This window comes from Culex quinquefasciatus, chromosome 1 (assembly GCF_015732765.1).
Source record: "Culex quinquefasciatus strain JHB chromosome 1, VPISU_Cqui_1.0_pri_paternal, whole genome shotgun sequence".
NCBI lineage: Eukaryota > Metazoa > Arthropoda > Insecta > Diptera > Culicidae > Culex > Culex quinquefasciatus.
Genome location: NC_051861.1, coordinates 30,885,827 through 30,909,795, shown reverse-complemented (window position 1 = coordinate 30,909,795; position 23,969 = coordinate 30,885,827). Strand labels below are relative to the sequence as shown.

The 23,969-nt window shown below is 38.0% G+C and overlaps 1 protein-coding gene across 2 annotated transcripts in view; it reads right to left on the bottom strand.

The window, feature by feature from the left end:
- Positions 1–6,206: 6,206 nt before the first annotated feature.
- Positions 6,207–23,969, bottom strand: part of LOC6051047 (solute carrier family 22 member 21) — a 76,635-nt gene continuing 58,872 nt past the window's right edge. For both annotated transcript variants that reach the window (XM_038266998.1, XM_038266997.1), the window contains exons 7-8: positions 14,893–15,120; positions 6,207–7,234 (exon numbers count right to left, since the gene is read on the bottom strand). In XM_038266998.1, coding sequence (XP_038122926.1) covers positions 6,574–7,234; positions 14,893–15,120 — 889 coding nt within the window. In that variant the 3' untranslated portion in view covers positions 6,207–6,573. The remainder of the gene's footprint in view (positions 7,235–14,892; positions 15,121–23,969) is intronic.

Sequence of the window (23,969 nt, the reverse complement as noted above, 5' to 3'; positions counted from 1 at the left end):
CGCAATTTATTTCAATTTCATTTTTCGATGTAAAATTAAATTTGCAATCAAAAAGTACTTTAGTGAAATTTTGATAAAGCGCACTTTTTCAAGTTATAGCCATTTTTCGTATCAACAAAGTTCAAAAAAGCGAAATATAGAGAATTTTATCAGCTTTTCAAAAAAAAAGTTTCAAAAGTGACATGTGCACTAATTAAAAAAAATGAAAACTGCGACAATTTAAAAAAAATACCTAAAAATGGCTATAAATTGAAAACTGTGCACTTTATGAAATTTCACTTCAGAACTTTTTGATTGCAAATTTGATTTTACATCGAAAATTGAATTTGAACAATTGTTGCGACCAATATTTCGATTTAAAAAAAAAAAAAAACCGGTATTGATTCGAAAATTCATAACTCGGTCAGAGATTTTTTGCACAACCTGGAAATTCTGAAAAGTTGGCATTCAATGTCCTTTAAAACATATCAGAAAAAAAATAAAAACAGTGTTTTTTTGAAATTAAGTTTTAGTCACAAAAAGTGAAAATAAAAATCACCATTTTTTTTTTTACTGTGTATCATTTTTTTCAGTGTAGTCCATATCCATACCTACAACTTTGCCGAAGACATCAAATCGATCAAAAAATTCCTTCAATATAGATTTTTGAGTTTTCATAAATCATTTTTGTATGGACAGCTGCCAAATTTGTATGGAAAATTATATGAACAAACTAATGATGCAAAATGGCTTCATTGGGCATACCAAAGGCACCAAAAAAGTTTCAACCGAATTAGAAAAAACAAAAAAAAAACGAATGGCTGAAATCTCAGAGAATTGTTTATTTCTCAAAAACTCTGCTCTGAATTGCTACATTGAAAATACTGATTTTTGAGGCATATTTTTTGTGTCTTCGACAAAGTTAATTTTATTGACGTGTCAGTTTCTGCTTCAGGGTGTTACATTTGCAGTTCAGTGATTTGGAGAACCTTTCAACTGAGATAAGTTCACACAGCACACAGCAAAAAAGTAGTAATCCAGCTGCGTGTAAAAGGTCTGGATGTAAAATAATTTTTGCATTATTTTAAGAAATTCTATGTAATATCACACCTTGTAGCCCATCAGTATGGCAAACCAACTTGACAGAAATGTCAAGCTCATAAATGCGTTCACCCTTCCATACTACTTCGGTCTTATGGCCGAGCGGGCTAAGGCGCGAGTGCTTATTGGATATTTCTCAAAAGATTATTTAACATCAAAAATCGGTCCAATAATTGCTCAGATTTTCTCACTAGCGTATGGATCGCTTTTTTGTTGTCACTGTCGTTTCCCAACCCTTGTTCATTTTTTTTCAAGGATGAGCAAAAATAATTTGAGGCATAGCTCATAAAAAATTTAAAAAAAGTTTTTGTAATAAGGCCGATGCAAATTTTTATATTGGGATTTTGTCTCTCCGAAATTTCCGAAATAATCAGGGGCAAAGAATTATGGCTAAACATTTAAATTTACATTAAAAAAACAGCTTTTCATTCTTCTAAAAAAAAATAATTTGGTCATCGCAGATAAGCAGTGTTGGTATTCTCGCGCTTTCGCGAAAAAAATTCCTCTCTCTCTCTCTCGAGTTCCCAGATCACCAAAATTCGAGTTCAATCCATAGATAAAATCAGGGCTGCGGAGTCGGGTCCTATTTCAAGTGACTTCGACCCCGACTCCGACTCCGGCTTTCTGAGTTAAGCCGACTCCGACTCCGACTCCGACTTCGGCCTACCAACTCTAGCCGACTGCCACTCCGACTCCAGCTTTCCAAAAATTTTTGACTCCGGCTCCGACTCCGACTCTGACACCTGATCTGTATTTTAAATATTTAAAAAACGCTTTTTCAGCATAGCAATTTTCTGAGTAAATTTGAATTTTGTTGTTTGAAAAATTGGAACATTTTATTTAACTACTTTAAATTTTCATTATTTTTTTAAAGTTAATAAGCTAGCTACACTAATTTTTAATTGTTTTTTTTTATCAAGTTTTCATTTACTGAAAATTTCAGTATTGCAGATTTCAGTAAATTTAACTGAATTCAGTAGTGAGAAATTGTAGTAACTATCAAAGATAACTTGGTTTTGAAATAAAAAAATTCAAAATAACTATTTTTTAAAGCTTTTTTGAATTTTTTTAGAAGACGTACATGGACATTGTGTGATACAGCCCAGTACACACTTTAAACATACAAATCATGAGAAAATTCTAACATTTGAAAAATTTATTAAATTATATCAGTTATATCAACCCGATATAAGGCATTTAAAAAATTAGAATTGTTCAACGATATTATTTAAGGATCAACATTTTAAGAATTTCAGCATTAGCATTAGCATTAGCAATAAATGTCGCACAATTCCGGATGGCTGCACAACGCTTATCTTGCTGTTTAACTGTAATTAAACGTATAGCACTAGACTCCCATCCGGTTACAATATTCCAACAGTTGATGGCCAGACTTCAAGCCGAACGGTCGATATTGTCTTTGCGGTCTAATAGTTGAGACAACGTTTTGTTGTAGCTCAGGCTACTCTGCCCGGGTGTTTTGTTCTTCGAGAACAATAGTATTTAGTTTTAAAATCGGAACAGTGCAGAAAATGGCGACTTTTGAGGAAGCACGTGCCAACTCGTTGAGGATCTACTTTGGCCCCGGGAAGAAGGAACCGCTGGATCATGGAATTTTCAATTTCATGAAGCAGAAGATGAGATTGAACCCAAATTCACTCTTGTCGATGTACAAGGAATCGAAGGAGAACTGCGTGTACATTAAGTTTAAGACGGAGGAAATGCTGACGAACACCTTGCTGGACCTGCCGGAATCGATGGACTTTGAGTACAACAAGTACGAGTCGACAAAGGTGACCTTCTCATCGGCATCGACGGTTTTTAAGTATGTCCGAATTTTCAACCTGCCACCGGAGATCAGCGACCAGGAGATTTCGACTGTGATGTCTAAGTTCGGAGTCATTCAGCGGATGGTCAGGGAAAGGTACGCCCCTGAGACTGGCTTCCCAATCTGGTCCTCAGTCCGGGGAGTTCATATGGAAATCAAGCAGGACATTCCGGCCACCATACACGTGCGAAACTTCCAAGCGCGTGTGTACTACGATGGACTTCAGAATAAGTGTTTCATTTGCGGCAGCAAAGATCACGTCAAGGTCAACTGCCCAAAGAAGTCGAAGGTCAACCATCGGATGGAACAAAACGGAAGCTTGTCGTACAGTGCGGTGACTGCGCAACCACCGCTCTGGTTGGGTCGAGGATCGACGCACAAGGCAGGAGAGAGTGGAGGAGAAGGGCAGATGGTCGTGTTGAACAACTTTTTCGGGCCGGCAAAACCGAGTTTGTTGGTGCCGACGAAGTTGCCCGAGGTACCGTCGGCTGTAAAGCCGATCGATCAGGCCGGACTCGGCTCGAGCAGTGTTGAGCAGATCGTTCTCCCAATGAGTGAGCCGGACGCAGAAATGAAGGAGACAACAACAGCCGAAGGAGTTCTTACCGGCGGCGGCGTATCGTCGTTGGCAGTGCCGATCGTGACGGATGGTGCGGTGAAGGAGGCGCAGGGTGAAGAAGAGTTCCAGCTAGTGCAAGGTCGTAAGAAGAAGAGGAAGGAGGAAATGCGATCGCTTTCAGCTGACGCTCCAGCAAAGCCCGGATCAGGTATGATTTTTATCCCACCGTCTAACTTGAGTGCAGCGCAGAGCATGGAGACGCGGGGTCGTTCAAAGAAGAAAGAGGACAACAAAGAGAGAAGCCGATCACGTAGTTTGAGGGACAGGGATACAGAGGGGAAGGGGGATACACGGGGAAAGGGGGATGTAAAGGGGAAGGGGGATGTAAAGGGGAAGAATAAATTGGGGGGGAATGGGGAGGGGGAAGGGGTTGATGCCAATCTGGAGGAGAATCTTTGAAAAATGGAGTTAGTCACTATGGGTTTGTTTCGGATTTTGGTCATATAAGTAGCTATATTTTACATGGGCAATTTTCCACTAGGAGAAGGTTAAATAAGTTTGTAAATAATAAATAATATGTGTTTTTGAAACACAATTTAAAAAAATCTCCAAATTTTTAGGCAAATTCAGTTGAACAAATTTCATGTAAAATGAAATTCGAATTCAGTATAAAATGCAATATAAATCGATAATTTTATAAACCAGTTTAAACAAATTTCAGGCAAAATTCCGACTTTTTAACAATTTTACCTAAAATTTATATGTATTTTGTTAAAAAGCTTATAAACTTAGTTAACTTAATATACACATTGATTTTTTTCTTACAAACTATATCAGCTACTTTAGTGATGGTACATTTAACGTACAAATAAAGTTTGAACATCTTAAATATGATTTTAACAAGAAAAACTATGACTATCAAAGTCACCCCGGAATTAAAACCAAGAATTTTTAACGTTACTATTTTTCTAAACACTATTGAAAAAACTTTTTTTTCCAAAATAGTGCATGGACTTTGTGTGGCCTACCCCAGTACATGTTTTAAAAATAATAATCTTGAGAAAAACCTTACCTGTTGGAAAATATTCTAAAAACAAATTGAAATCCTATGACAAAGTCACCCCGGTTTACGGTAGTTGATAATGTTTTCAAAACATAACTATTTTTGTTAAATACTGATAGTGAGCTTTCCAACCACAATGCTTCGAAAATATCATGGTATCTGATAAATATCTCGAACCAAAAAATAAATTAAACAAAAAAATGTCAACACAGTGCACGCAATTCAATAAATAAATTTTAAATTAAAAAATATGGGAATTAACCTAAATTATAACAAATATTGAACAATAAATAAGTTTGTAAATTACATTAAATTTTTTAACATCTGCAACTCCAGCTCCGACTCCGGGTCTTTCAGAAATTTACGACTTCGGCTCCGACTCCGACTCCAGCTCATACAATTTAGCTGACTGCGACTCCAGCTATTAGAGTTTTGACGACTCCGACTCCGACTCCAGTTCACCAAAAAGACCCGACTCCACCGACTCCGGCTCCGACTCCAACTCCACAGCCCTGGTTTGCACTGCGTGCTCTAGGTTTGTTTATTCAAGGTCAAACATTAAAACACGTTTTTCTAGAAATTTTAAATTTTTTTGTATTTTACTATTTCTTACTATTACTGAAAAAAAAGTAAAAAAGTAACCCGTTGATTGCAATCAGAGAAGAATCGTTCATCACCTCTCAGTCTTTCTCGCGCGTGGATGCTGTATACACAAGTTGCACCGTACTGGAGGTGGCGAAAAAAAAAGCAATAAATCGCTAACCATCCTCGTCCTTCCCCACCACGGTTTTCCCAGGCTCTCTCCAGAAGCCATACCCTGGAATTGTAGATTGAATAAACTTTCGTTTCCGTTCAATGCTTTTTTTTGAACACTGGAAAAAACATGTTTGATTTCCTGTTAGGGAAAATTTATCTACAAGTGTTATCTGAAACATTGTTTTAGTTTATTTTTCTATAATCAATTGATATTTTTTACAGTGCCGAACGAAAACTTTTCGTACACGGAAACGAATGCTGAGGGGACGAGATAGACGACAAACAGCAACAGTTCGGGCAAAAAGGAGCGATCATATTTCATCTTTTGAGGCTAATTTGACGGAAAAGGACGTACCAATAAAGCTGTCGCTCGAGCTCGAGACAAGTGGCACAAATTGACGGTTTTATAGTGGTGCTGTCCCGTTTGTCTGACAGTGTCATTTTGTTGTTTGATTGGAAAAGTTAAGTTTGCTTGATTGATTAACTAATTGATTGATAATTATATTAAAATGTATTGAAAGTAAAATGAAATTTTAAACAACTTTGTACCATTTAGCACCTGCACCGGTAAATTATAATTTCAACCTGTCGACAGAAAAGTCGTTTTGGAAATTGGCTCGCCCGGCCAAACAACAGCAAAAAAAATCACGTGGCAAATGAAAGGTGGAAAACTTTTGCGTTTCGGATTAAACTCATTTGCAGCATCCAGTGTTAGCCGGTAGAAGCGTCAGGTAGCAGCAGGTGTTGGTGGAATTTTCAGCAGAGAAAACTTTTGAACTAGCTGTCAACGAGAAATGGACGGTGCTGCAGCAAAAGCAGCAATTCTATTTGCTGGTGGTAATTGGAGTGAGAACGTTGGAGAGGGAAAATTTTGAGTGAAGGCAAATTGTCGAAAAAACGATTCAATAAAAGCAAAAAAATTGAAGTTAATTTTGCATTTTTTTATTATAATCTTTTAAGCTACCTCACAATTCACTACTTTTAAAAAATCCGTCTAGTTCTTTTCTTCTCATGGAAATATCACCATCAAATTTTTTATGTATTCACTATAAACTAGATTAGGGAATGGTTCTCCGACTAGTTTGATCGCAACTGTCAGCAACTTTAAAAGATTTTGACACTTTTGAAAAGTTTTTCGAAACATATTTCAAAAACCATTCTGTGTTTGTACTAGGTAATTGGTCTACCTTCAATGCAATTTTTTGTATGGCACTTAAACTTAACTCTCATAGAAACATGTATTTTAAGCAATACATAAAAAAAATACTTATCCTAAACATCTCAGCTTTACGCCTGATCTTCGTCCCTGTACACCCCGTTCAGCTTCTTGCCCTCCTCCAACTCCTGGCCCAGCTTCACCGTCGACTGCTTCGGTTTCTTCGGCAGCGAAAAGAACCGATGATTCTTGCCAAACTTCCGGGCCTGCTCGATCGACTCCGGCAGGGCCTGGTGCAGCGTTTCCGGCAACAGCAGCGCACAGACGGCTCCCAGCGCCGACAAACCACCGATGGCCAGAAACGGAATCCGCACGTCGTACTCGGTGCCCAAGTACACCAGGTACGGTCCCAGCACTCCAAACAGGTTCGAAGCGATCGCCGCAAACGCCAGTCCCGTCTGGCGCAGACAGGTCGGGTAGATCTCGATCGACTGCAGATTCACGGCGAAGAAGTTGATGCTGACGCACAGTTTGATGCTGATCGTGAGGACCGTGGTGATGGTTTCGTACTCCGCGTAGCGGCAGATGAACAGAATGGGAACGGAGATGGCCGTGGCCAGCATGAAGGCCAGCGAGTTGGACAGGCGGCGGCCGATACTGTCCGACAGCATCTGGCCGATTTTGTACGCTGGCAGCTCGATTGCGCTCTGCCAGAGGAAGTTCAGGAACGGGTTGCCGTCCATGCGGGAGCTCAGCAGGACCAGCGTGAAGTAGGTGATGCTGACGACGATCCTGGGGAAAAAATAAACATTGATAAACAAAACAGTTGAATGTTTAGATGAAAAATAAAACTGATCCTGATTGATCCCTTTTAAATTATTTTCCATATTAAAAGTGTGTTTGAGAGCTTGCATGCGTGTGGGAAAAATTGAATCCTAAATCTTTTGAAGATTGCTCAAATTTATTGGTATAGCCAAACTAATTATTGATTATTGAAATAATACGATGGTATTCAAAATAGGGTGGAACAAAAAATAGCGCTAGATTTTCGCAAAAACCTTATTCTTCAAAAAAATGAAATCTCCGGAACGTCTGAACATTTTTGTTATCGCCATGTTGCAAAAGCAAGGTGATAAGTTGGACTTGTAAATAAAAATACCAAGACATTTTTAAAGACATAGCTGAATACAGTCACCGATCGTGTGAAAACTTTGTTTACTGATTTGAAAGTCTCGTGACCAAAAGGCTCACAGATTGAACTCTTCAATGATGCGAAAAAAACGAAACGTTCAGTCAATGATGCTCCTCCATCAATTCTTCCTGTCCTGGCACTAAGTCACCTGCAGGACCTTCTCCAAGTGCACTACATGTTGTTCAAGCCAAAAGCCCATCACAATCAATCGCTCGAGAAAGTTAACCACAAATACACATTAAGAAGCAATGGAAATCTGGTCCTCAAACGGCCTCAAACTGAAGCTGGAAAAACAAAATTTGCCTACCAAGCAAAAAAGCACATCGGCAATGTCTACGAAGTTTTAGAATAATTTTCATGAATTTCGTCAAAACTTATTATAATTTTTATGTTTCAACAAGCTAAACCCGACAAACTTCGTCTTGTCTTTTATTCGTTTCTTGACGTTTCTAGCTTGTTTGCTTATTCAGCCTCCTGTGATCAGAATTTGATTTGATACGTAACTATTCCCATACAATCTGCAGATTTTCCGGAATCGGTTTCAGAATAATGTCAACAAACTATTCGTGATAAATTTGAACCGGTTCAAATAACCGGTACCGGTTTGAACCGATTCAGTGTTTTTACTGCAAATCATGCCATGCGACGTGTCAAAATTCTTCAAATAATCTCAACAAACTATTCGTGATAAATTTGAACCTCGACGTCATCCATAAAGTATGTCACGCAAAAATCGGCCAAAATTTACCCCCCCCTCCCCCCTATGTCATTTTTATATCTTTAAATTCTCATAATTTTGGTATTTTTGTCAATTTTAATATGAAAAAATAAGTTGTCTAATTATTCATTATTTTTTTTGAAAAAAACATTGCGATATAAAAAACAGTTTTGTATCTGGTATAACATTCAAGCAATACAAAATCTTGAAAACGGTTTTTCACAGCTTTGTATCTAATAAGTTCAAACTTTCTTATGAATTTGCAAAATATTGATGTCCCAGCTGAAAAAATGTGACTTATAATAAATTACAATGTGATACCGTCATCAGGGGTGACATTGGGTCTGGGGGGTGAGTATGGGTCATACAAAAATGCAGAAATTTGTATGACCCAATCTCACCCCCAGACCCAATGCCACCCCTGATGACGGTACTTCTAAATAATAGTAAGCAAACAATTTCAAAAAAGAGGATTTAATTTAATTGTGTACATTTCGAATTAATATTATGCAATCATGAAAAAACCGAGCGTGACGTCACAGTGTCGCAAACCCCCCCCCCTCCCCCCTTCGTCACATTTTGTCACACCTACGGTAACCCCCTCCCCTAAGAGCGTACGTACTTTGTGGATGACGCCCTCGTAGTGCGACGTGTCAACAATTTTCAAATAATCTCAAAATCTATTGATAATGAATATTAACCGATTCAGTTAAACCGGTTCAAACAACCGGTACCGGTTTAAACCGATTCCGTGTTTTCACTGCAAGTCATGCCATGCGACGCGTGACGCGTGTTGAGATTATTTGAAGAATTTTGACACGTCGCATGGCATGATTTGCAGTAAAAACACTGAATCGGTTCAAACCGGTGCCGGCTATTTGAACCGGTTCAACTGAATCGGTTCAAATTTATCAAGAAAAGATTGTTGAGCTAATTTGAAGAGTTTTGACACGTCGCATGACATGGTTAGCGATACAACCCCGAAATCGGTTCAACCGGTTACGGTAATTTTACCGGTTCAATCGAATCAGGTTGAATTGCTCATATATCGATTTCTGGAATAAACCATATTTCTTCAAAATTTGGCTAATTTTTGAATCCAATGGTATACATGAAGTTGATATTTCATGTAATTTTCACCAAGTTACAGCTTGTTGAAAATCCATGTACCGTAAACTGGGGTCAATCGGTACGTATGGGGTGAATTGGGACAGCAGTTTTAACCATGTTGGAGCACAATATTTTGATTTTTCTTTTTGGTTTCGGTTAGAACAGACTCAGGCCAACAAAACGTGTACATCCATTTCCAAATTTAAAAGCATTAAGTGCTCTAAAACTGCTGTCCCTATTCAGACTGTAGTCCCGATTCACCCCAGATTACGGTAACGCTAAAACGGGGCTTAGTAGTCTACGGGTACTTTTCTGGCATAGTTGCCTGACTGTTAATTAAATAATCCATGTTTTGCATTGTTTATTGCTCAAATTCGTATCCGGGAAATGTGTTGCTGTATATTCATAACAAATTGAACAAAGAAAACGGCTTGGTTTTTGGGGAAATTTCAAAGAAAGCTAGAAATCTGGTAAATTTGACTCGATTTTTTTAAGTGGAGGTCAAATATTAGTCAAATAAAGTTAGTTAGAGCACGCTGTGGTTAGAGTTGCACCGATTTTCTGTGACTTTTTTGAACAAATATCCCATAAAATCTAAAACTAATCATCAAAAAAAAAAAGTTACTCTAACCCACCGACGAAATATTTCGGTAGACCCCGCCAAATGTCGAGAAAGAGCCCATCTTTCACGAGCCAAATACCAGACATCAGATGCAAAAAAATGGCATAAGGCAAATCGAGCCTAACCTTACTCTAGTAAGGTTGGCAGACGAGCATCGGCACTCAATAGCACTTCACCACATTTTGAGATGATTGCCTTCGTAAACCGGCAGAGTGAATCTTTGCTCACTGTGCATCAAAACAAGCTTTAGTTCGATGCTTTTTATAATCGTTGCTCACTATGCAATTTGGATTAGCAAAAAATTAATAGTGATTTGAATATCACAAAAATTTCTAGTGCTTATGTGCTATTTAGCACTCAAATAGCACTTCATCACTAAAACTAGCCGATAAAGTGAATATAAAGATTTCGGTCGTTCAGAACCTCATAGTGCATTGAAAAAAACATACTTTAGGCACAAAACAAATTGATTTGGTGCCTTTTCCAAGCCATGGCCTTAGGAAAACTGTCAAGTGCTTTGGAGTGCCGATGCACGTCTGAAGGTTGGTGAATATTCCTAGCAGCTGCGAAGTTCGGAATTCAGCCTTAAAAAACAATTCTTTTATTTTTTTTATTTGTTTTAGGGGACATCAAATGCCAACTTTTCAGAAATTTCCAGGTTGTGCAAAAAAATCTTTAAATGAGTTATGAAATTTTAAATCAATACATTTTTTTTTTCAAAAATGAAAATATTGGTCGCAAACATTTTTTAACTTCATTTTTCGATGTAAAATCAAAGTTTCAATCAAAAAGTACTCTAGTGAAATTTTCATAAGGTGCACCGCTTTCAATTTATTTTAGGTTACTTTTTTGAAAATAGTCGCAGTTATTCATTTCTATAAATTAATGCCCATGTTTGCCAACCTTTGAAAAAAAAAATATTTTTGAAAAGCTGAGAAAATTCTCTATATTTTGCATTTTTGAACTTTGTTGATGCGACCTTTAGTTGCTGAGATATTGCCATGCAAAGGTTTAAAACAGGAAAATCGATGTTTTCCAAGTCTCACCCAAACAACCCACTATTTTCTAATGCCGAGGTCTCAGCAACTAATGATCCGATTTTCATTGTTAAAAAATTAAACATTCGTGAAATTGTAAAAGTATTGTTTTCATATTCTCTATTGCTCAAAAAGTGGTCTCAGGCACAAAAGTTGCGGGTTTTTATCCCTTAAAACATATCAAAAATCTTGAAAGTCAAAAAAATAAGCATTTTGGGAAATAGAGTTGCTGCAAAAAAAATAAAAAAAAACCAGCAGAAAAATTCCGTGCACCTATTTTTTTCTTAACAGTCTATACCTATAACTTTGTCCAAGACACCAAATTGATTATTGATCCTTCAAAAGTTACAGATTTCGAATATTTACGTACCATTTTTGTATGCACATTAGGGTGGTCAAAATCCGGGCTTTCTCGATGCTACCTCCTGAAGTCAAAGATTAACCCATCACTAGGCTAAATTCCAAATTTCAAATCATTCTGACCACAGGAACCTCTCCCTTCTATCGCTTAAAGTTTGTATGGGAAAAATTATCAAAATGTTTGGAGAAAAGCCACTGTTTCAGTTTTTTAACCTTTGGAGGGCGCAATAGTCGTCCATTCTTTATCAATTTTCAATCAATTATTTTTTAAAATTTAGAACAACATTCCCTAAAACACCATAATGTTTTGCTTGATTTGTAGGATTTTTTACTGAAAAGTTATTAGCTTCCGAAAATGACCATTTCGGCGCAGCAGGCTTAAAATAATTTGCATGGACACTGTCACCAGAACTTGGAGTAGGAAACATTTTCCGATTCCAAATCAAACTCAACAACCCTAAACACAACAAAAGCAACAGATATTTCCTCACAATTTGTTTTATTCGTATCTCACTACAACCGCTCCTTCTCCCCCTCCCCCTCCGCTTCCGTTTCCTTAAGCCTCCTAGCTTCCTCCAGCTCCCGTCCCAGCTCCACGCTCGCACTTTTCCGAGGTCGCTTCGGTAGTGACCACAGACTCTGCTCCTTGCCAAAGCGCTGCGCTTGCTCGATCGATTCCGGCAGCGATTGGTGCAGCGTTTCCGGCAGGAAGAACGCCGCCAAGAATCCCACCAACGACAGCAGACCAATCACCACGAACGGGTAGCGCACGTCGTACTCCGCGCCCAGATACACCACGTACGGTCCAAATATCCCAAACAGGTTCGACGAAATAGCGGCGAATGCCAACCCCGTCTGGCGCAGACAGGTCGGGTAGATCTCCAGCGATTGCAGGTTCACGGCGAAGAAGCTCACGCTGACGCAGCACTTGATGGCGATCGTCAGGGCGATTGCGAGGATTTCATAGTCGGAGTCGCGGATGATCAGAATGTAGGGGACGCAGATGAGGGCCGCCACGAGGAAGGCAATTGAGTTGGAGAGGCGACGACCGAGCGTGTCGGACAGGATCTGGCCGACCTTGTACGCTGGGAGTTCGATGGCGCTGAGCCAGAGGAAGTTCATGAACGGGTTGCCCTCCATCCGGGCGCTCAGCAGGACCAGCGTGGAGTACGTGATGCTGGCGACGATCCTGAAGGGGAGGTAGGGCTGTTGTCAAGTTGAGTAGTTTAGGGTGAGGAATGGATTTTGGTTACCTTTGCTAGGTGACGGGACAGCAGTACATACAGAGATCACGAACATTTCACGAACACCGACTATACGATATGACTACCGTCATCTGGGGGGTGAATCGGGACACATGGGGCGAATTGGACAGTTTTAGCAATGTTGCAGCCTAATATTTTGTAGTCCCGATTCGCAGATGAATCGTCTTTCAGTTAAATCTTGTCTCAGTTGAATGTTGTCTCAGTTAAATGTTGTCTCAGTTGAATCTTGCTCAGTTGTATCTTTTCTCAGTGGAATTTTGTCTTAGTTGAATGTTGTCTCAGTTAAATTTTGTCTCAGTTAAATGTTATCTCAGTTTAATTTTGTCTCAGTGGAATCTTGTCTCAGTTAAATGTTGTCTCAGTTAAATGTTTTCTCAGTTAAACGTTGTCTCAGTTGTATTTTCTCAGTTGAATCGTGCCTCAGTCAAATCGTGTTTCAGTTGAATGTTTTCTCAGTTGAATCTTGTCTCAGTTGAATCTTGTCTCAGTTGAATGTTGTCTCAGTTGAATGTTGTCTTAGTTGTATTTTCTCAGTTGAATCTTGTTTCACTTAAATGTTGTCTCAGTTGTATTTCCTCAGTTGAATCGTGTCTCAGATGAATCTTGTCTCAGTTGAATGTTGTCTCAGTGGAATGTTGTCTCAGTTAAATTTTGTCTCAGTTAAATTTTGTCTAAGTTTAATTTTGTCTCAGTGGAATCTTGTCTCAGTTAAATTTTGTCTCAGTTAAACGTTTTCTCAGTTGTATTTTCTCAATTAAATCGTGTCCCAGTTGAATGCTGTCTCAGTTGATTCATGCTCAGTTGATTTTTGTTTCAGATGAATCTTGTCTCAGTGGAATCTTGTCTCTGTTGAATGTTGTCTCAGTTAAATTTTGTCTCAGTTGAATCTTGTCTCAGTTGAATGTTGTCTCAGTTGAATTTTGTCTCAGTGGAATCTTGTTTCAGTTAAATGTTGTCTCAGTTGTATTTTCTCAGTTGAATCTTGTTTCACTTAAATGTTGTCTCAGTTGTATTTCCTCAGTTGAATCGTGTCTCAGATGAATCTTGTCTCAGTTGAATGTTGTCTCATTTGAATGTTGTCTCAGTTACATTTTGTCTCAGTTAAATTTTGTCTCAGTTTAATTTTGTCTCAGTGGAATCTTGTCTCAGTTAAATTTTGTCTCAGTTTAATTTTGTCTCAGTGGAATCTTGTCTCAGTTAAATTTTGTCTCAGTTAAACGTTGTCTCAGTTGTATTTTCTCAATTAAATCGTGCCCCAGTTGAATGCTGTCTCAGTTGAATCATGCTCAGTTAAATTTTGTTTCAGATGAATCTTGTCTCAGTGGAATCTTGTCTCAGTTTAATGTTGTCTCAGTTGAATTTTGTCTCAGTTGAATCGTGTCTCAGTTGAATATCGTCTCAGTTGAATGTTGTCTCAGTTTAATGTTGCCTCAGTTGAATTTTGTCTCAGTTGAATCGTATCTTAGATGAATGTTGTGTCTCAGTTGAATCTTGTCTCAGTTGAATGTTGTCTCAGTGAAATCTTGTCTCAATTGAATTTTGTCTCAGTTTAATCTTTTCTCAGTTGAATCGTGTCTCAGTTGAATCTTTTCTCAGTTGAATGTTGTCTTAGTTGAATCGTGTCCCAGTTTAATGTTGTCTCAATTGAATCTTGTCTCAGTTGAATGTTGTCTCAGTTGAATCGTGTCTCAGTTGAATATCGTCTCAGTTGAATGTTGTCTCAGTTTAATGTTGCCTCAGTTGAATTTTGTCTCAGTTGAATCGTATCTTAGATGAATGTTGTGTCTCAGTTGAATCTTGTCTCAGTTAAATATTGTCTCAGTTTTGCTCAGTTGAATCTTGTCTCAGTTGAATGTTGTTTCAGTTAATTTTGTCTCAGTGGAATCTTGTCTCAGTTCAATCTTTTTTCTGTTGTATCTAAGTTGGATCTAGCTGAAACATAAATTTAAATTTTTTTGCCAAATTCATGATACCAAGAGACCGGAATATACAATCTGAAAACACTAAATACACAAAACCGCATCGCCGCTGATAGCAACGTCCACAAACCCTTCTAATCACAAAGAAAAAAAAATCTCTACCCAAACTTTAAAACGAATAAATCCCACAAACACACGCAAAAAAAAAACCACCTTCTCGTACTCACCAGCAGACCACGCACAGGATGGTGTTCTTGGCCATCCGCCAGCCGCTGAAGAGGGACGCCATGCCGTACACCTTCTCGACCTTGCGGTGCGACAGCAGCTTCTCCAGCGTGCGCTCGTCGAAGGCCAGCTCGCGGATCCCGTTCACGGTGGCGATCCGCCGCAGCTGGGTCATGGCCCGGCCGTAGTAGCCGCGCTGGGCCAGCCACCGGGGCGACTCGATGAGGTATCTGGAATGAGTCGGCGAGAAAGGAGGGGGTTAGGGATGTTTAGGAAATATTTTCAAGCACTAAATTGGCTTGATGTATGCTTTAAAGGTTGATTTAGCGCTAATGCCTTATTTTTCAATACAATTCTGGAATGAAAATAATGTGAAACCTTTTTGAATCAATAAATTTTTTTGTAATAAATCTGAAATTAATAAATATCCAATGCATTTTAAAGAAAGTTGGAAGAACTCAATTTTTAAATTATTGTTTACGTGTTGCCAGCTTGAAACACCTCAATACGAAAATAATAACACCATTTTTACTAAAAGCATTCAGTTAGCTTTTCAAGCCATAAAACCAATTTTCGGATAATTTTGAACAATTAAATTAAAAACGTTTAAACCATCACATATGCTTTGAACATTGACCAATATTAATGACAAGTTTAGTTCAATTTAGGTTGGAATATTTCATAATGCATTTTTCAATTTCCTTTGTCCGCAGAATTAAAAAAACTGATAAATATTTACAATAAATGTATTCTGTCTTGAAATTTAGTCAATGGCGACGCCTTTGGATGCAAACTTTTTAACCTTTTCTAAAACAAACAACACTTTCAACATTCATTTTGACGCCAGAAATCATTCGCAAAAGTTGATGAACACTCCACTCTGGAGAAATGAGACCATTTCTATTGATTTTTCTGTACTTTTCGTGCAACCGGTTTTCAGTGTCGGCTTCATTTTTGGAAGAAAGTGTTTTGAAACCATTGAGACCCACCCGACTTGCAGCAGTAAGCTTTATGGTAGCGTTTTTCAAGGTAATGCGGTTTAGTTTAGTATTTTATGTATTTTCTGTAATCTTGGCTATTTTTTCTTCGATACTCATGAATGTTTTTTTTTTTTTCATTTTTAGACTTAGACTTATAATAGTTGTTCATTCCACACAAGCTCATATTTTGGTCCAATTTATTGGAGTTGATGAAATTTAATGAAATGACCCTGCGGGTATTTGATGTAACTATTGCATTGCTAGAATAAGTGCATTTTTTTTTCTAAAAAAAACTGAATTTTCCGAAAACAAAACTTTCAAAACACAAGATTGATTTTTAGGGGTGGTCAAAAAAATCAATCGAAAATTAACCTGCTTAAAAACACCTCCTAGATATACCTTCATACATATCGACTCAGAAACATTTTCTATGAATATGTCTGTAGAAATGATTTTTTCCTACAATTAAATTTAGGCACGGTAATTTGCACAGTACTTTAAATAGTTCGAGTAAGTAATTTGATTTTTTTGTATTATGTATTTTGAAAATTACTATCGCATCGTATCAAAAAGTGGTATAAGACAAACTTTTAGTAAATGGGACGGGCTTTCTGAAAAACCACACTGAAAGAAAATTACACGCCACTTCCAAGAGATTTTTCAAATTTTAAGTTTAAAAGTTTAATTTGAAGGTGATGTCACAATTTTGTTTATTTTAAAAATTTTGAGGAAAAGTGCAGGATGGTATGTCTCTCCTAAAAAATAAAAACAAAATAATTTACTAAAACTGTTTTTTTGAAAAGTGGTCTAAACGACATTTTTTAACAAACCGAATAAGGGGAATCGATTTCCCAGACAATTTTAAATAAATGTCTCCATATTGACCATTGTCCTAAGTCCAATCCTTGTAAAGTTACAGCGGTTTTGAAAATAAAAATGTTGAAAAAATAGGATTTTTGATGGTTTTTGGCAATTTCTATATGACGGACTTGATTTTTCAGTTTCGAAAATATTTTTACCGAAAAGCTCGTCCAATTTCCCATAAGTTTGTCTTTGACCACATTTCAATTGGATGTATGGGCTTACAGATATAAGCTAATTACATTGCTCATAATTCAAACATAACATTTTTTCAGTGTAGTAAAGTAACCTGGATAATAAATTACCTTATATCTGTAAGCCCATACATCCAATTGAAATGTGGTCAGAGACTAACTTATGGGAAATTGGACGAGCTTTTCGGTAAAAATATTTTCGAAGCTGAAAAATCAAGTCCGTCATATAGAAATTGCCAAAAACCACCAAAAAACCTATTTATTCAACATTTTTATTTTTAAAACCGCTGTAACTTTACAAGGATTGGACTTAGGACAATGGTCAATATGGAGACTTTTATGTAAAATTGTCTGGAGAATCGACTCTCGAGTTCAGTTTTTGAAAATTTTGACGTTTAGAGCACTTTAAAAAAAAAACAGTTTCAGTAAATGATTTTTGTATTTTTTCAGGTGAGTTGCTCCATCCTGCATTTTTCGTGAGTCTTTTTGTAACATCTTAGGCTATTTTCACAAAAATTTTGAACGAAAAAAAAAATTCGTGGGCTTACCTTCAAATTTGACTTTTAAACTTAAAAATAAAAAATCTCATAAAAGTGGAGTGTTTTATTCTTTCAGTGTATTTTTTCGGAAATCCCGTCAAATTTCCTATAAGTTTGTCTTTGGCCACTTTTTGATACGATGCAACGGCTTCGAGATACAGCAATATTTAAATTACGAAATACAAAAATATTGAAAACACGTCCGCCCTTCTAAAATGTCATTATCGTGTGGAACTGGCTCCATATACACAAAAATGGCTTATATAAGCGTAGGATAACATGTCTACAAAGTTTCATTGAAATTGGAGAGGGTCGAGAAAAAAGTACCTGAAAAATTCCTGTTTTGGGCTGGAATTGCTCGTAAGTAATTTGTTTTTTTTTTGTATTTTGTAGGGGAGAGTGGGGAGACTTGATCCCCTTTTTTGTATCGCACATAACTCTGTCAATTTCTCACAAAACTATGATCTTTTTGCATGAATTGAAAGCTTAAACATTGAACTATGTTTGGCTGATAAGGTTATTTCATCAGATAAACTCTTAGAAAAATGCCAAGCGTTTTAAAAAAATATTTTAAACCGGCATTTTCAAAATGTTGGGGGTAATTTGATCCCCCTTTCAACATTTTGAAGAAATCTTAAGCAAAATGTTTCTTATTAATCCAAACTTTTAATTTTCTATAAGATACAGCAATTTCACATTAAACCTGTACGTTTGTGTTCAAAATATAACAAGTTTAGCATGTAAAATATTTAAAAACTTAAAATTTTCTTTTTTAGACCAAAATTGAGCATGTTTACAAAAGCTGGTCATTTTTGTTTACAAAACTTTTGAAAAATGGTTCAAACTGCAGTTAGTTATGAACAACTTTACTGAAGGAAACTATGTACGAAAACCCAGCCAAATTATTTAATCTTGAGGCTGATTCCAGTGACTGTAAAAATGCAGGGATCAAGTCTCCCTAAACGCACTTTTTTAAACAATTGATTTTAATATCGATAAATTCCAACGTCAAATGATTAATGGGTTTTAGTTGATGTTTATCAAACAATTCATGGTGTTGAAAGATAAATAATTGGTGCTATACTACAAAAATTTCTTGGAAGTTTTTGCAAAATAAAATCGAAAAATGTCCTTGTTGCAGCTCAAACCGCGTCATCATCTCCCCCGCGAGAGCAAAGAACTCCGGCAGGGTAAAGAGATCTTCCCCGGTGACTCCTTGCTGGGCCGCATCGCCGCTACCGGCAGCGACCACGCTGGCAAACGAACGCCCCCATCCAGGAGGGATCGCTGGGTTGTCCGCTGGAACCGTAGGCTGTCCAGCTGCAGGAACGGCTGCGCTCGTACTTCGCTGAGGAGGGTGGGCTTTCTTCTTCCTCTTTTCCTGCTCCTCGAGGTAGGCCTTGCGCGCGACGCATCCGCGGTAATTGCCGGTATGGTTGCCGTCACAGTTCGCGCACTTTACGCGCGACTTGGTTTGTTCTGCCTTGTCCCCCAAGTCCGCCTTTCGTGGCAGTGCGCACGCCTCCGAGAGGTGTGACTCACCGCACTTCACGCAGCGGGGCCGGAGGTTGCAGTTCCGCGAGCCGTGGCCGAATTTCTGGCAACGGTGGCATTGCGCTACGTCCGTCGGGTTTTGGAGTAAAACCGCCAGTTTACCCAAAACCGTCCAACGTCTTAGTCCGCCGCAGGTCTTGGATCTTGACGGTGCCGCGGTCGAAGTACAACAGGTACAGAGTGTGCACACCCGTGACCGTTGTCTTGCGCGAAGCACTTTAATCTCCCGCGGTTTTATTCCGGCGTTCGAGAGGTGTCGCTTCAGGTCGGCGATCGGACGGTCTTGGTAACCCTGCAAGACGACCTTAACAGGGGGCTTCTCTGGGTCGTATGTGTAGAAGTTGAAGTTGCTACGCTTCAGTTCTTCAAGCACCAGGTCGAAATCTTTTTTGCTCAGTGTAATCACTTGCACTGCCGACTTACCGATTTTCAGACAATATCCGAGGCCTTCCAGCAACTCATCAACATCGTCCGCCAACGTGTCCAAAACAAAAATTGGAGGTGGTCTACGTTCCGCTGGAGAGTTGTTCTTTTTTGACGTCGGCACTTTTTTCCGTGCACGACCATCATCGTCATCGTCGTCGTCGGTAGTGCTGCTACCGTCGGTGTTGTTGTTGTTGTTTTCTTCATCGTCGCTCAGCATCTGGAACTCGTTCCTGATGGGGATGTTGGCGGATGTTGATGTGCCACTGGTCGTGGCACCGGAGGTACCGGAACGGGTTCGCACTGGTGATCTCGGAACATATCCGGGATGTAGTAACTTTTTGTCGATGTCTTTTGCGCTCACTCTTCCCTGCACGATGGCGGTCGACACGGCGTTGGTTTGTTTACCTTTTTGCACACGGCCGGTAGACGAACTTCGCGGGTTTTTCGAGGCCGCACTCGAACTGCCACGGCCACGGCTGGCCCTTGGCATGCTGCTGGAGCAAACTCGCGGCTAATCACGGTAAATTACGGCGAAAAATTTCGAAAAAACGATAGAGCACTGAGCACTTGACTGCTGCTTGCACTCGTGCGTACACGGAGGTACGTTTGACTCGTTTAAATATTTACGTAAGCTAATTTACTATCCAGGTTTCTAACACTGCAAAAAATTTATTTTTATTTTTTTTAAACAACTGTATCTTCACAAGGATTTGATATAGGATAATGATCAATACAGATACATTTTTGTAAAATTGTCTCGGGAATCGATTCTCACTATTGGTTTGTAAAAAAAATAACGTTTAGATCACAACTCAAAAAAACAGTTTTAGTGAATGATTTTTTTCATTTTTTTTAGGAATCATACTATTCTACATTTTTTGTGAGTCTTTTTCTAACATTTTAGGCTATTTCCTCAAAATTTTTGAAATAAACAAAATCGTGTCATCACCTTCCAATTTAAATTTTAAGCTAAAAATTGAAAGATCTCATGGAAGTGGCGTGTATTTTTCTTTCAGTGTCTTTTTTTCAGAAAGCCCGTCCAATTTCCTACAAGTTTGTCTTTGTCTTTTTGATACGATGCAACGGCTTTGAGTTATAGTAATTTTTAAATTACAAAATCCAAAAAATATTCAAATTGCTTACGCCCCATTCAAATGTCATTTTCGAGTACAACTGGATCCACATACACAAAAATGGCTCATATAGGCCTAGGATAACATGCCTACAAAGGTTTCATTGAAATCGGAGAGGGTCAGGTACAAAAGTACCAGAAAAATTCCCAAGTATGTAGTATCATAACTCATTATTTTTCAAGAAAAAAGTTACGAGGTACATAAAAAGATTGAAAAAAATATTGTTTTTTTTTTTGGACTATGTAAATCTATGTGCCAAATCGATCATCAAGGCTAGGTTTCTTTTAATGATTCAATAAAAAATAACAGTTAAATCTTTAAATTTATAAGATTTTAAAAAAATGAATGTAAATTTGAGGTTAAGATTATAAATCTAAAATTGTTCTTCTAAAAATTCCTTCAAAACAGAAGTCATTTTTTTGATTTTAATAACGTTCAGCGATAATCATCATCAAAAGAAAATCGTTGGACGTTCATCAAGAGAAAAAAAATCTGGAGGGCTCTCCTCTCTCGCGCACGAAAGATCGGTAAAAAGAATTAAAAAAAAACATCATCTTGATTATTCGGCGGAACATCTTTTTCACAACTAAACTTGCAAGTGTAATGTTACACGTCGGAAATTGACCTGTCACATTTTGTAGATGGGCTATGTGTGTAAACAAAGTGAAAAAAAAAAAAATTTAAGTGGTGCTGACCAGGAAATTCATAAAAAACCATCAGCAGATTGATTTTCTAAGAGAAATTCGGGAACGATTTTCTTTTTCGTGATTTGCCTCCTCTCTCTTTCGCGTGTGAAAAAAGTTTGCAAGCGAAATGGATTGTTTTGCAATTATTCCATCCCTGATAACGTTTAAAACATGTAGCTTAGAAACTTTTCGTCCGTTTTGTGGTTCGAACTTACTTCCCTTGAGAAAAACATGACACTTTGAGAGTATTTTAACATTCCTATTTATCAATGTTTTCAAAATAATAATTTACAAACATTTGAAACATTTAAAAATACGTGGAGTCGGAGTCGGTGCCAACAATTTGTTGAAAGCTGGAGTCGGAGTCGGAGTCGGCTGGAGCTGGGAAGCCGGAGTTGGAGCCGGAGTCAGAGTCGAAATCGTAGGCAGAGTAATGTTAAGGGCTAAACGAGTTTTTTGTTTTAATTTTTAGGACGCAAAAATAACGCACATGTTTAACATTCGCGAAGAAAATAGCTCATTTGCGGTGGCACCGTATTTGAAAATTTTCCATGGATATTTGGACAGGTCATTTACGGTTACTGAAATAGTTAAAGGCAAGATAAGTGCTCAGCTCGTCAAAGAATCCAGAAATTCTCACGCAGAAGCATACTTGGTGTTCATCAATGCTCCTGAAGAATATCGTTTGGTTTTGGCAACGGTCAAGAGGATCAGCCCGTTGGCAAGATGTTTATTCATCTACCAGAGAGGATCGTACGACGAGGCGGTTGCAAAGTTGAAATTTGCTTGGGAAAAATTCGAAATGTTCGACATTGTAGTATCATCATTTGATAATCGTCAATTTCCCGTGTGGTGCATGTACAATCCGTTTAGCGGACAGCACTACAACTTGGCAGTTGAAACTCATTTGCAGAAGCATGCGATTGATTTGCGAAATTTGAATGATTTAGATGGACATATAATTACGGTTTGGGACTGATGGTGGTTGTTTTTTTAAAATAATAGTGAATAATAATTGAATTTTCAGATCACAAATTCAGAAACTCTCAGCAGCTCAAGGTCCAGAAACAAGAAACATTGGGCAGGACTCAACATATTGCAAACAATGTTCAAACTAGTAAATGCATCTTACAGGTTTGCAGATGGTGATTAGTTCAGTCAATATCAAATGAAATATTCTGATGCTGTTTTCATCATTTCAGGTCACCACACACAGTCTGTAGACATTGACTCCTTTCCAAAATTGATTCACGAAACATCCACTAGCAATGAAATTTTCCTAACGCCTTTGAGACAAACCCAAATATTCGCTGCTGTACCGAAGCAACGAAATATTGAGTGCAGGAGTAGTGAATTCACCTTCGTCGCTAAAAAGTATTATCAAATGTTGGGCCTGCTGTTTTTCATCACTTTGGCCTTATTCGGAGGTATCAATCGAAAATTATACGGCCCAACTTCGGAAACCGAGAACTCTTATTTGTTTCTCGTGGGAATCGGAATAATGTCTAATTTGGCTACAAATCCGTTCAAAGACACCAAGCTGCGCATTGTGGCAATAACGCTTATGTTCTATGCTTTGATCATGAACAACATGCTGCTGGGAAATGTGATTGAAATCCTCAACATCCCTAGAGTAAAAGAAATCAATTCGTTGAGCAAACTTTTGGAAGCCAATTTCAATATTGGCACATCACGACACATTTACAACAGTTTGCAGCACGTAACCGGAGATCACATGTATCAAAAACTCAAAGCAAAGCTAAGAATCGCCCCAGCTTCGCACGATACAAACGATCAATCTTTTCTGGGTGGGAAATTCGCACTTCTCCTGTCAAAGGAAAAAGCTTACATCTTGGCTGAAACGATCTACGACGAGCAGGGAAATGATCTGATTCACGTCGTCCCCGAGCAGATTCACGCCTTTTACGTTGCGTTTGTAGCACGACGTGGCCTTCCGCTTGTGTGGAAGCTGAATCAGTTGCTTTTACGAATGTCCCAGTACGGTGTAATCGAGCGTGAATTTGCACGTAAATTTGCAGTGGTAGATTTAATGCGGCTAAAACGAGCCAAGCGAGGAATGTTGGCGGATACCAGAACGCAAACGATTGGGTTGCATGAACTAGAACATATGTTAACACTGGAAGCTGTTACTTTCATAATTTGTATATTTATATTTGTGCTTGAAATTATCTACTTCAAATGGTCCAGGCTTGTGAGAAAAAACATTCGCAGATTGGTTCAAATTTGTGAATTTCAGTTTCACTATGGAATGACAAAAGCATACGAGTTTGTTTGGAGGTTGATCATTTATTTGAAAACTATTTAAAAGCAAAAAACCCGATTTAATCCCACCTGGGGTGAGATAGAGCTTTTCTTACTACAAAAAAATACAATGGTAGAACTACTTTAAATTATAACATCGACTTTGTTTATGATACAAAAAATCTTATGATGAAAGCAAAGTATTATAAATCTGGAGTTTTTTTTTTAAAAAGGTCCAATAAACCAAATTTTTAGTTTTTTGCTTTTTGGGTGTTTTTGAAACCGCCTTGAGTCAGGGGTATTAAAAAACACCTAAAAAGCGAAAACTGAAAATTTGGTTTATTGGACCTTAAAAAAAACTCAAAAAATGATGTGTTTTCCAAATGAAATTGAAAACGCAATTTTCACCAAAAGAATATTTTAATCGTACAAATTCTTAATCAA